This window comes from Lepidochelys olivacea (assembly GCF_965140295.1).
Source record: "Lepidochelys olivacea isolate rLepOli2 genome assembly, chromosome: 3".
Lineage (NCBI taxonomy): Eukaryota > Metazoa > Chordata > Testudines > Cheloniidae > Lepidochelys > Lepidochelys olivacea.
Window position 1 is genome coordinate 37046988 of NC_140413.1, and position 14723 is coordinate 37061710.

Genomic DNA, 14723 nt, shown 5'->3' on the forward strand with positions numbered 1-14723 from the left:
ACCTTATTGTCCATTCATCCAGCCCATACTTCTTTAACTTGCTGGCAAGAATACTGTGGGAGACCGTGTCAAAAGCTTTGCTAAAGTCAAGGAACAACACATCCACTGCTTTCCCTTCATCCACAGAGCCAGTTATCTCATCATAGAAGGCAATTAGATTAGTCAGGCATGACTTGGCCTTGGTGAATCCATGCTGACTGTTCCTGATCACTTTCCTCTCCTCTAAGTGCTTCAGAATTGATTCCTTGAGGACCTGCTCCATGATTTTTCCAGGGACTGAGGTGAGGCTGACTGGCCTGTAGTTCCCAGGATCCTCCTTCTTCCCTTCTTTAAAGATGGGCACTACATTAGCCTTTTTCCAGTCATCTGGGACCTCCGCCGATCGCCATGAGTTTTCAAAGATAAAAAAAGCATTGAAAGCAGCTATCAAATCCCCCCTCATTCTTCTCTTCTGCAGACTAAATAATCCCAGTTCCCTCAGCCTCTCCTCATAAGTCATGTGTTCTAGTCCCCTAATAATTTTTGTTGCCCTCCGCTGGACTCTTTCCAATTTTTCCACATCCTTCTTGTAGTGTGGGGCCCAAAACTGGACACAGTACTCCAGATGAGGCCTCACCAATGTCGAATAGAGGGGAACGGTCATGTCCCTCGAAATGCCGTTAGCCTTCTTGGCAACAAGGGCACACTGTTGACTCATATCCAGCTTCTCATCCGCTGTAACCCCTACGTCCTTTCCATTCCACACAGAGGAACTGCAGTGGTTCCAGTGCCAGGGGGTCCTCAGAATTGCAGAGACAGAGAGAAGATTTTCCCTGTTATTCATTCATTCGTATTCCACCACAAGATAATTTGGCTGCCTCTCTTTATTGACCCCCTAAAGCACATTCTTTTAAGTGTCCTGACTCTCATGTTTCCCCCTGAAAGTGATACTCTCAATTTATACAAATGCAGATATCCCAGAATGTCTCATGCATTTATGATATCACTTATACCATTGCGTGCAATGAGACTTGTGATCTCTATAGTGTTCAGCAAAGAGGAGCTGCCACGTAGATTTCACATAGGAGAAAACTCAATATTTAACATTTTAAAACTAATTTCTGAACTGAATGCTCCTCCCAGTTTCTAGAAATTCATCATCTAAATGTAAAATTCACTCAATTTTAATCTTGCAGTCAACCTTAATGATCCTATGATTTTAATAGAGCTCTCATTAAAAAGTACTTTTGCGGGTATATTTTGAACCCTAGAGCATATAACTAAGAGCTCAGGATCCACTGAAATATCCCTTTCCTGAATGCCTGTCCCACAGAGCTGATGTTGCATCTTGAATCCAGTTCAAGGGATTTTCAAAAAATGCCCATCCCTGGCCTAATTCTGCTCCCATTGAAGTTGATGGGAAAACTCCCTTTGACTTAAGTGAGAGAATAATTCAGTACTGTGCACTTTTGAAAACCGTATTTGTAACTCTTGATGGTCAAGAAGAATAAGTACCACACTGATTCCAGAGTGACATAGTGTTTCCTTCTCTAATGCAGGTAGACTTCTGTGTAAAGGGCTGTAAATCCACCATCTTTAAGAAGCACTATAGTTCAGACACACACACACAATTCAAACCTTACAGTAAATTCCACTTCCTCACTTGACAGCTCTTTTTCCTTTCTCTCTCACTTGTAGATTTCATTCAATGAACTGAAGAGGAAGTGTCATTAGGGCTTTGTTTCTGATTGCTACTATGCCTCAAAGGGCTTACAGTCTAGTTAGAGAAAATAAACAGTGTACAAACCCATCACAATGAGATTAGAAAAGCAGTGTGTTTTGGGTGCAGCTTCATGAGAAAAAAAGGTGTGTTCAGAACTCAAGTTAGCTAACTTGAGTCAATTAATGTGAGGTAAAATCACAAGGCAGTTTGTAATTTTCACACGAGTTAGCAGATCAGGTTAAAGACTATGGGGGAGCTTTGGGTTTACCGTGACCTGCTAACTTGTGTGAGAACTACAAGGTAACATAAGTTAAGAATACATTTTTCCCTAGTGAAGACATGGCCTTAGTGATAAAGCTAAGCATTATCACCCTTACTCAGCAAAGAACTTAAGCATGTTCTTAACTTTAGGCATGTGAATTCTGTGAGACTACTAATGAGCTCAAGTAATGTGGTGAATCTGGGCCTGTTTTAGTAATTCCCTGATTTTTAATTGGATTTTTATTTTTAAAGAGACAGAGCATCTAGTGGTATCTCTGCTTTTAGGAGACACTGTTGGCACTGAGAGCAGGAAACTAAGTGATTTGGCTGGTATAGAGATAGAACCCACTGAATTACTGAATCTCAACTGAATCTCGCTCCAAAAGAGCCTTCAAGTTTGAGGCATTGAGGAAGCCTGCATAAGCTGTGCCTCTTCTCTGGATAAATTAAACGTTTCAGTTTTCAGTTATGTCAATCCAGCCCTTACCGTGTGTCATGAAATCTCTGAAAGAAAAAAATTTTAGAATGTGCATAGTGTACTGCAGATTAGCAGTATAATCCATGATTTAGGTCCATTGGCTAGAGGTGGTGTTACTAGTTTGGACAATCAGCTTTAAAAGAAGGACTCATCCAAATCTGCACAAAAGAATGAGGGAGAAAACTACTGGGGTCTCTTTCTGTTTTGTTTAGGAAAAAACTCTTTGCACCCTTGTGTAAGAAACTAGTTGGATAAACACTTGCTAAACTGCACATTAGTTTAAGAAAAACATCCATTAAGCTTAGCTTGTACATTCAGGGTCAAATTATTTCATTATTATTTGTAGTCAACTGAGCTGGCAGTACTCATCTTTTGTATTTTTTTAATTATTATGGGTCTTTTAAGTCCAAAACCAGTATTGGCTCCAGCTGTCCCAGTTTATTTAGCTGCCTTCACTGATGCTGGCAGCAGTTTCCTATAGCACCTCTAATGAATGGGATATTAAGATGTACTAGGTACATTCAGTCCACTGGACAAGCTTATTTGCTGGACGTACCTGGTATATTATTTTTCAGCAGTGAAGTGTCTAACATTGCTGGCATTATGTGGTCATAATTAGGTTTCAAATATCCTTAATCTTTTCCCTGCTGAGAATAGTTTAAATTTTCTGTAATGAAGTAATTCTGTGGTTTTGGAGACTAAAATAAACTTCTGTTGCACCTTCTGATTACATTCCTTTTTAAGTACTGCAGGCAAGCTATATGATCCTTTTTCCACTTGTTTGGAGTTTGATTTTCAGAGGGGCTTTACCCCAACCTCCTTTTGTATGTGAACATATAAGCCCTATGCACAGTGTTTTTAAGCATTAATGCTTGCACATGCAGTTGATAGAGTCAAACTTCTACATATTCTAGTATTAGTGCTTGTAAAATGAATGTGCAGATGTTTGCATGCCCCTGGTTTCTGAAAATTAGGATCCATAATTTTAATGGTCCAAGGGATTTGTAAATATCTGCTTATATAATCTACTTGAAATACAAATTAAAATTTAGTACATTTAGACCAGAATAAGCTTATCATAGAGTCATAGAAGATTAGGGTTGGAAGAGACCTCAGGAGGTCATCTAGTCTAACCCTCTGCTCAAAGCAGGACCAACCCCAACTAAATCATTCCAACCAGGGCTTTGTCAAGCCGGGCCTTAAAAACTAAGGATGCAGATTCCACCACCTCCGTAGGTAACCCATTCCACTACCTTGTGAAATAGTTTTTCCAAATATCCAACCTAGACCTCCCCCACTGCAGCTTGAGACCATTGTTCCTTGTTCTGTCATCTGCCACCACTGAGAACAGCCTAGCTCCATCCTCTTTGGAACTCCACTTCAGGTAGTTGAAGGATGCTATTAAATCCCCCCTCAGGCTTCTTTTCTGCAGACTAAATAAGCCCAGTTTCCTCAGCTTCTCCTCAAAAGTCATGTGCCCCAGCCCCCTAATAATTTTTGTTGCCCTCTGCTGGACTGTCTCCAATTTGTCCACATCCTTTCGGTAGTGGGGGATGCACCCAAAAACTGGACACAGTACTCCAGATGAGGCCTCACCAATGTCGAATAGAGGGGAACGATCACGTCCCTCGATCTGCTGGCAATGCTCCTATTAATGCAGCCCAATATGCTGTTCGCTTTCTTGGCAATAAGGGCACACTGTTGACTCATATCCAGCTTCTCGTCCACTGTAATCCCCAGGTCCTTTTCTGCAGAACTGCCACTTAGCCAGTCGGTCCCCAGCCTGTAGCAGTGAATGGGATTCTTCTGTCCTAAGTGCAGGACTCTGCACTTTTTCCTGTTGAACCTCATCAGATTTCTTTTGGTCCAGTCCTCCAATTTGTCTAGGTAACTCTGGACATTATCCCTACTCTCCAGTGTATCTACCTCTCCCCTCAGCTTCGTGTAATCTGCAAACTTGCTGAGGGTGCAATCCATCCCATCATCCAGATCATTATTGAAGATGTTGAAGAAACCGGCCCCAGGACCAACCCCTGGGCACCCCACTTGATACCGGCTGCCAACTAGACATCGAGCCGTTGATCACTACCTGTTGAGCCCGACGATCTAGCCAGCTTTCTGTCCACCTTATAGTCCATTCATCCAATCCATACTTTTTTAACTTGCTTGCAAGAATATTGTGGGAGACTGAATCAAAAGCTTTGCTAAAGTCAAGGTATATCATGTACATCCCTTTCCCCATATCCACAGAGCCAGTTATCTCATCATAGAAGGCAATCAGAATTGCCCTGGGTGAATCCATGTTGACCGTTCCTGATCACCTTCCTCTCCTCCAAATGCTTCAAAGTAGATTCCTTGAGGACCTGCTCCATGACTTTTCTGGGAACTAAGCTGAGGCTGACTGGTCTGTAGTTCCCTGGATTCTCCTTCTTCCCTTTTTAAAAGATGGGCACTATGTTCGCCTTTTTCAAATCATCCAGGACCTCCCCAGATCACCATGAGTTTTCAAAAACAATGGCCAATGGCTCTGCAATCACATCAGCCAACTCCCTCAGCAACCTCGGATGCATTGCAACCAGCCCCATGGACTTGTGTATGTCCAGCTTTTCTAAATAGTTCTTAACCTGTTTTTTCGCCACTGAGGGCTGCTCACCTCCACCCCATACTGTGCTGCCCAGCGCAGCAGTCTGGGAGCTGACCTTGTCTGTGAAGACTGAGGCAAAAAAAGCATTCAGTACTTCAGTTTTTTCCATATCATCTGTCACTAGGTTGCCTCCCCCATTCAGTAAGGGTCCCACACTTTCCCTGACCTACTTCTTGTTGCTGTAGACACCTGTAGAAACCCTTCTTGTTAACCTTCGCATCCCTTGCTAGCTGCAACTCCAGTTGTGCTTTGACCTTCCCAGTTACACCCTTCCATGCTTGAGCAATATTTTTATATTCCTTCCTAGTCATCTGTCCAAGTTTCCACTTCTTATAAGCTTCCTTTTTGTGTTTAAACTTACTGACAATTTCTCTGTTAAGCCAAGCTGGTCGCCTGCCATATTTGCTATTCTTTCTGCACATCAGGATGGTTTGTTCCTGCACCTTCAATAAGGCTTCTTTAAAATACAGCCAATTCTCTTGGACTCCTTTTCCCCTCATATTAGCCTCCCAGGGGATCCTGCCCATCAGTTCCCTGAGGGAGTCAAAGTCTGTTTTTCTGTTTCTGATTCATTAAATCTCTGTGCATAAGCTACACAAACATTATAGTGCTGAAATCAGTATATGAAAGACCTTTCTAAAAGCATACAGCCTTGTCTACATGAGAAAGCTGAACTGGTTTAACTAAAGGTGTGATTTCAAACTGATTTAGTTAGATTGGTACAAACTGCTGTGTGAACACTCTTAGTTCAGTTCAGTTGAAGACTTATTTTGGTTTAGCTTATGTTGATTAGGAGTCAGTTTAAGTTAAACTCATATAAGCCACTCTTCCATTGAAATAAGTGTCCAAATGGGGGTATGCAAGGGTTTAACTTCAAGAAAAAGATTAGTGTTGCTTACAAATTCTGTTAGTTAGGGGCAAATCATACCTGCCTTTGGGATACCCTGTGGGAGAGTAAGAAAAGGCCCTGGAAACTCACCGTGTGCCATTTCTATCATATTGCACCCTCAGGGAGAGGGGATAGAGGGTCTATGGAGAAGGCTTTGGCCTCCCAACCCTGCTGATCTCTTGGATAAATGAGGAAGGGAACGCTAGGTTCCACGGGCAGCTCTAGTGGGGAAGCTGGATGGATCTGCGCTCTCCTATCTCACCTAAGTGGAGGGGACATTCACAGCCTAAGTCTGAAGACACCTTCAGCCCAAACATTTAACTAATGGGATAATGATGGGCCCACTCCCATGGGATGGTATTGTTAGGGGGCTGATCTAGATTCCATTGAAGTAATTGACTCTGACAGGAAGAGAAACTAACCAAAGTACAGTGGCTGTGATACCTGTGAAAAAAGAGGACACCCTGAAAGAATAATAGTAGTGCCTAGCCCTTATTTGGTGCTTTTTATTTGCCAGTCTCAAAGCACTTTACAGAAGAAGTATGTCTCCATACATGAATTTTATAGATGGGGAAACTGAGGCACAGATTGATGAATTGACTTTCCCAAGGTAATTCAGGCCAGTGTCTGAGCCAAGAGTAGAACCCAGATCTCCTGAGCCCAGTTCTCTAAATTAAAAAAATTAAATATTTAGAAATAAGGTATTTAAATGGGATTATTTTTAATCCTGTTCATTAATCATTTAATGTTTTAAACTTAAAATGTCCACTATCTAAAACAATTACACACTCCAGAATGTGTGTGCTAGTTATCTGTGTCTGGTATGAGGCATGGGGAGAGCCCCCAAATTGTGTTACTGTTGAGTAAGGAACTTGCAGCCTAACGTAGGGCCAAACTCTCACCTCCATCCGAGAATCCCCAGTAACTTTAGTGGGGATACACAAATGCAGCCTCGAGCAGAATTTGGCCTTTAATTGCTTACAAAATAGCAAGAATAAGGTGAGATAGGTTTGCATATCATACCGAGATATCATCATTTGATTTATTATTTGTATCACAGCATTGTTTATAGGTCTTAGCCAAGATCAGGATCACTATGTGCCTGGTGCTGCACAAACACATAAGAACCAATAGTGCTTAATACAATAGTTTACAAAATAGATAGCCCCTTCCCATGCAGAATTCTTGTGCAGGACCCAGTTTTTATGCTACACCCAGTACTTGCCCAAGTCCAAGGGGGATCTGTTAGCATTTCCAGCCTTGAATACACCAAGTAAAGCATGTCTGGGCATGGGAGAAGGCATCTCCTGCCTGCCTTCCTTCCTTCCCTTTCCCATGTATGCATGAGTCCTGGGAAGAGCTGGATAGCCTGTATTACAAGGTAACACTTTTACACTTTTAACACAAGGTATACACAGGTAACACTTTTTCTGAAAGTGTAGGAAGATTGCTTGTGAGCATTATATGTGAACCTCCTCTCTCTAAAGATATAGGATGGGATTTGAAAATGTGTACAGTGCTGGTCTAATTCAGTTCCCGTTGACTTCAGTAGAAGCAGAGTTAGGCCGGCACTGAAAATCCATCATACTTTTTCTCCTGGTTTTTGCAGGCAGCGTCTCCAACCACCACTATCTGAGTAATATATTGCCGTCCTGCTCACCCAGAGTTGTTCTGGTTCTAAGAAAATTACTTGAGTGCAATAAACCTATGATATTCCACAGGTTCTTAGCACATATAGATTGCTGACATCTTTATTCATAAGCTCTTTCCTATGAAGTGAATAGAAAGAAGTGAAGTTTTACACAAATGAATTTTCATAGGGCATGTCTACACTACAGACTTAAGTCGACCTATGTCAGTAATTACTGTGGTGGCTGATAGCCACACTACCCTCTTTCTGTTGCTGGTGCATGTCCTCCCCTTGAGCGCTTCCACCAACTGAAGAGGGGCAGTGTGGGGGAGGGGCTGAGAGCCAGAGCTCTCAGCTCCACATGGCTCCTCACCGGGATCCCAGTTGCCCCCAGGCTCTTGACTCCCTGACCCCAGCTGGGAGTAGGGGGGCAGCCGCCCGGCTTCTTGCCTTCCTGTTCCCCTTCAAGAGCAGGGGGCAGCCGCCCGGGCTTTTTGCTTCCCTGAGCAGGGAGCCAGGTGGGCCAGCTTTCTTGTCAATTTCAGGGCTCTAGACAACAGCCAATGTAAAGGATGCTGTATCTATACAGACATTGTGTCGCCCTAATTACACCGACATCAAACCTACGCCTCTCGTGGAAGTGGAGTTATTATGTTGGGGTAGTAGGGCACTCTCAGTTCTCCCAGTACTCTAAAAAACCCACCTCAATGAGGGGCATAGCTTCCAGCACTGGGGAACTGTCTACCTTGGCACTTTACAGCGCTGCAACTTGCTGTGCTCAGGGGGAGTGTTTTTTCACACCCCTGAGTGAGAAAGTTGCAGCGCTGTTAATTGCCAGTGTAGACAAGCCCTGACATAATTAGATTGACATAAGCTGCCTTACATCAACCTAATTGTGTAGTGTAGACCAGGCCAGAGCCTCAATTTTCAACTACTTTGAAACTTAAACATTAATAGTTTCTGAAAAATAGCATTCTGTAAAGAACATCTGTAGCAGGATGAATCAGTTTGAAAAGTTTCATTCTCTTCCCTTTATTTATGAAGGGGGAAAAGAGCTTCATTTAATGTATAATATGTTTGCTATGTATTCACTTTTTGCCATTAATGCAGTAGTTTTTTAAAAATCCAGTTGTATGCCAAATACTGGTTCTCGTTACATGAAATTGCTTCATGGATAAATTAAGGATGCTTTAATTAGTTATAGTTTTCAGGAATATTATGTGAATTAATAATATAGCTAAAATATACATTTGTTTATTATGAGGAATGCTTCTATTTATTAAAGACTCAGAAAATATAGAAGAATTTATCTGAATAGTAACTGAAACCAAAGCAACTGAAGTGGTTGCAATTCACCCTGTTATTTTGTTGCAAGTCTGTGTATGGACACTTGTTTCAGAAAAAGAACTCCCTGTTCTATGTATGCTGATTTTTTACTAATTTAAATTACAATTACAGTACACTGAAATTGGACACTCTTAATCTAAAACTCTATTTTCTACACATAAACTGGAATCAGAATAACTAAAGGTGTGATTTACAACTGCTTTAGTGATTTCTGTTTCAGTTCCTGTGTAAATGTGTCCTGAAAGTCCATCAAAAACAAAATCCTTCTGCTGGCCACTTGTTTTATTTCTGGTTGTATCATCTCTCGTTGCTTGCCTGTTCATCACTATCACAGTCAGTTAATTCACTGCCAGGTGCAGAGTGTATTTCAACTCCAGTTAATAGAAGCTCTAGTTTAATTTGTGTCCCTGTGGATTGTGCCAAATACCCTTGAACCTTCAGTCCTATGACGCTCCACAACAGACGGAGGTGATTTTGAGCTCCACAGAAATTTAATTTCAGCCTTACGGGGCATAGGAGTTCCAGAACACTGAAGTTCCTGGTTATTTGAATATTTGAGTTTATGAAGGTTTTAGATTTCCCTAGAAACCTTTGTGAGAAAGGGCTTATGTGTATGAGTTTAGGCCTCCATTCAGGAAAGCACTTAAGCATGTGCTTAACTGGGGAGATCAGACTTAAGCACACTGAGACTTAAACAATGCTTCAACACTTGCCTGATTAGTGATGCTTTCCCGAATTGAATTCTTAAAGAACAGTTAGAAGTCCAGAAATGCACAAGCTTAGTGTGTCTTGGAAATGTATAGTATTTGTCTGGTTGTATTACATAAAGTAGTTTCGCTTCTCTTCTTTTAATTCATTACACTTGCTGTAGTAGTTAATATGTCTTATGAGATCAAGTCCAGAAGTTCAAATACACACGGTTTATTTTAATTAAACTTTCTAATTTAATGTATTCTGTAGCGTACATGCCTGTCTTCTCTGTGTAGAACCTTTTTCTATATTCATTAAAATACTGTACAGTCATTAGAAATTCTCCAGGACATGATTACACGAATGGCTCTTTTGTCCAGTTTGTTTGTTAGTTAGATTGCAATTTGACCACAAGAGGGCAGTATTCTTTTTTCCCCTCTTGCCTGCATTCCTGGCCTTTCTCAGAGGCTTTTCCTCTAGTAAAAAGAGATCAGGTTGTATGAGACTGCGTGCAGTGGGCTACAGCAATAACCATACTTGGTAGCAGGATGCCCAACATGTAAAGTTATCCTTGTTTTAGTAAATGGAAATACAGCACAGGCCTGACCTGTTTCAATATTCAGTGGCTGTGGTGAGGTGACAGCTGGCTGCTGCTAATTAGCTGCGGAAATGCCTTGCTCATCTTCTAATGCCAGCGTTGGCCAGATGCTGTCTGAGTGGGGAGGTGACCTGGAAGCAAACAGCTTTCTGCTTGCGAGTAAAGAGAGCTTTTCCACCCTCTGCTTTGGGATTAAGCTCTGAGGAGGCAGAGCCAAAGAAGCCCGCAGGGGTCTCCCTGGCTGGCACCTGTGGAAACGACATCCCAAGCAGGGAGTTTTTGATGGGCAATTAATGTATGGGTTTTCTTTCTTCCAAGGAAATTACTCCATTTAATATTTTTTAAAATTTATTTTAGGTGTCCCACCCCTGGTTGCGATGGCTCTGGGCACATTACTGGGAATTATGCTTCACATCGAAGGTATGTAAAGAGAGTTTTTGGTCTTTAAGTCATGTATGTTTCAATTGGATAACAAAATGGGAAAGGGACCTGGGGTGCGGGGAGCGCGAATCTGTCACCTGTGCCTGATTAAACTTTTATTATCATTTGCATGAGGTGCTGAGGGAAATGCTGCATTTATAGATCGATGTAACAATAGTATCTTCCCATTCCCAGAAGAGGAGATACTATGGTAGTATAGTAACTAGGGAGTGGTAGATGCTGAGTAGTTAGTGCCACCTCTATTATGTGTATGAAACTCAGTAAGGTGAGAAAAGCTGCTTTATATTTAGTAACAGGAATGTACCCAATGATGTCTGGCCCAGGGTTAGTAGGATAGCCAATTCCTGCTCCTATTAAAGTTAATGCTATTGGGCCTGATTATCTGCTCACATAGGTGCAAACCAGCAGGAACTCTGTTGAAGCCAGTAGAGGTACAGCAGTGTAAAACTGGTGTAAGTGGGAAAAATAGTTTAAAACCAAAACATCATTGAAACATAGACATGAAGGAATCTGCCACCACATTCGGTTCAGGACAAATGACAACTAAATCACAATAATGATTAAATTCCCTTTAAAAATAATTTAATTTCAAAAATAAAGATTGCCTTAAAAAAGACAAGGTGTAAAATGTTTAAAATCACCTAAGTGAGTTAGGAGCCTAAGTCACATTTTCAAAAGTGACCGAGGGCCAGATTTTAAAGGTATGTGGGCACCTAATGATGCAGATAAGCGCCTTATAGGATTTAAAAGTCTAGCTGCTTTTTAAAAATTCCACTAGGGACCTAGCTGCATCTTTTGGCACCTAAGTACATTTAAAAATCTGGCTTTTAGGGATTTAGGGTCTAAATCTCATTGAAAGTCAATAAGAAAGGCCAGACCTTCACTAGGAATTTACATTGTTATAGCTACATCTCTCAGGGGTGTGAAAAATCCACCCATCCCCGAGAGACGTAGTTAAACTGCCCTAACCCGTGGTGTAAACAGAATTATTCTGTCGACCTAGCTACCACCTCTCAGGGCTCTGGATTACCTATACCGGGGCAGTAGTGACTACACTGAAGCACTACAGCAGTAATGGTACCGCTTTGCCACTGTAGCATTTTAAGTATGCACAAGCCCTTAGGCTCCTATGTGTCTAAGTCACTTTTGAAAATGGGTCTTAGGCACCTGTGTCACTGAGGTGCTCTATTACTGACCTTTTGATTTTAACGGAAAAAGCAAAACAATCTAAATGTACAGTAGCATTTTTTAAAGATCTTGAACAGCAGGTTGGAAAACTCTAACTCTGCTGGGTAAGGGAGTTGCATCAGATGGTTTTTTAATGTTTTATTAGCACAGATAACCTAAATCGGAGGCAGGGGAATGAAGATCAGAACAATACAGAGAGCAAAGGAGCTCAAATCATATAGAACTAAATAACGGGAAGGGCACATAGCAGTTGACACTGTTGTAATGTACACACAACAGTAAATACCAAAGAGCTCTTAAATTCAGATTAGTATGAAGATTGGTATTAAGGCGCTCTGCCAAATCACTTGCCCCCAAACTTCCTGAATCTGCTAATGCAATTTTGAGGTTCTTTTGCATCATGGTACAAGTGAGAGCAAGTGTCTTGTGGCCAGTCTCAGAAGTCATCTAGTCAGTTTGAGAAAAAAGAAAGGAATTAATAACACTGAATGAAATTCAGGGGACTATGAAAAGGTTGTGGGGGAAGAGAATATACCTCAACCCACAGAAAAGGCACAAGGCAACTCTGCCTCGCTTCTGTGACTTAATCCAGCCCTGAAAATAAGGACTATGATCCCTGTGTTAATTCTGTTCAAGTGTTTGTGGCCTTTGGTCTGCTTAAATTTGAATCCAGTAGCCCTACCCCACCACCAAGCCCCTATCCACAATGGGCTATTGTGAGCTGTAGCTCATTCTGTGTGTGTGCATTGTTGTATTAATGTCGAGGGAATAAAAGGGCCCAAAGAGTTAAAGGTGTTAATATAACCCAGTCAGTGTCCAACATTAAACAGTCTCAAACAAGATTCAGGATTTGGTATAGAGCAGTGGTTCTCAACCTTTCCAGACTTCTGTGCCCCTTTGAGGAATCTGATTTGTTTTGCATACCCCAAGTTTCACTTGACTTAAAAACCACTTGCTTACAAAATCAGACATAAAAATACAAAAGTGTCACAGCATGCTATTACTCAAAAAATGCTTACTTTCTCATTTTATCTGTATAAAAATTTTAGTTTGTACTGACGTTGCTAGTGCTTTTTATATAGGCTGTTGTAAAACTAGGCAAATATCTAGATAAGTTGATGTACCCCCTAGAAGACCTCTGCGTACCCACAGGGGTACGTGTACCCCTGGCTGAGAGCCACTGGTAGAGAGACCTCAGCCTGATTAGTGCAAATGTTATGCCTCAGGGTTTGTCGGCGAGCGGGATTGAACCGGGGATCTCTGGAGCTTAGTGCATGAGCCTCTACCGCATGAGCTAAAACCTGACTGGCTGTTAGCTCAGCCTGTAGAGCAGACTCATTTTATCTCTCTCTTTAAGTAATCTCGGTGCCACTAAATGGGACAGAACACCCCACCCAGAAGGTGTGTGGGTTACACAAACACATAATTAAAAATCCTTTTAACCTTTAAATAAAGATACAAAAGAGAATGAAAAACAGTTAAAGCATCTGAAATGTAAAGTACAATATTAAATAAGGCTTTCATTTTAACAACATCCTTGTTCCCTTTCTCTTTAGCTGGAAAGAGTTGTTAGAAGGAAAACCTCCCTTGTTTAACAGTCTTTTAGGAGATATCAGAGATGGAGGCAACTGTCCTTTTGAAGAAAATAGAAGTTAGTTCCAATGGGCTAGAGCTGTTGTTATTGTTGTTAAAGTCCGATCCTGTTTCCTTTAAGACAAACACACACAACAGGAGAAAGAAAAGAACAGCAAAGATAGAAAATGCAGCATCTCTCTCTGGTCTTGACTCTCACTTGCAACCTCACTGCTGGAAAAACACAGGCGCAGCACATGGCCTTATCAGCCACTCCGAGACCTGGCAAACTTGTACCAGCATTGGGCTGTGTGGGCACTGCATTTAGTTGTCGTCTCTGGTCACAGGCCAAGAGCAATATATGTAGTCTTGGCCAGCTAAGCCAGACTTTATTAGACAGAAGGAGAAAGGAGAGAGAGAGGAAAAAGAAGAAATAAGGTAGGGAAGGGAAAGGACACGTGGGGAGGGGGAGTACAAAGTCTCACAGTCATTAGGATTAACACACCTACTCCTTTGAAAAGTACCATGGGGTCTTCAGTGACCACCAGGCTCCAGGACCTTGGTTTTGCATCTTGTGGAAGAAAGCACTACCAGCACCATATCCTGAGCACCAGGCTGGAGTGCTGGCATTGCACTCAGAGGGAGACATCCTATCTACTCTGAGTCTCCATTTCCCACAACCACCTTGTTTTTCATTGGAGGTTTCTCATCTAGCACATCATTCTTCATTTTTGAGATCACAGCCTATGAGCTGCCCAAGACCCTTACTACTGACTAGTGAAAGTATATTGATAAAAGAATTAATGAACTGGTAACCTGTAAGAATGGTTATATATCATGGACTTTTAGTATGTCTATAACCAGTATTTCTGATTCTCTCCTGGAAAATTAGCACTACTTTCCTCCTGTTTAGATCTCATTAAGTAACACTTCTTTTTAGACTATACCTGATACAATGATGTGAAACCCTTTTTGTACAAGAACATTTCAATGACATAGTGCTATCTTAACTGACTGCCAAAATGTCTGGGTGACAAGGTGGGAGAAGTAGAATCTTTTATTGGACCAACAATTGGACAAGCTCTTGAGGTTCCATAGGGCTCTTCTTCAGGTCTGGGTATCATTTGTGTTGCAGATAGCTGCTGTATAACAAACTCCTGAATTTGAAGACAAATGTAGCCCTGGTTTAACCCTGTGCAACTCCATTTTAGTCAATGAAGCCATTCAGGGCCCTTGAAGATGTTGAAGTTAAACTTGCATACATCAGGGCTGAATTTGGCCTG

The 14723-nt window shown here is 41.6% G+C and overlaps 1 protein-coding gene across 19 annotated transcripts in view; it reads left to right on the forward strand.

Annotated features, from left to right (window-relative positions):
- MYT1L (myelin transcription factor 1 like) overlaps positions 1–14723 on the forward strand; it is a 379271-nt gene that overhangs the window by 329193 nt on the left and 35355 nt on the right. For all 19 annotated transcript variants that reach the window (XM_084622387.1, XM_084622401.1, XM_084622382.1 and 16 more), the window contains one exon: positions 10597–10659. In XM_084622387.1, coding sequence (XP_084478513.1) covers positions 10597–10659 — 63 coding nt within the window. The remainder of the gene's footprint in view (positions 1–10596; positions 10660–14723) is intronic.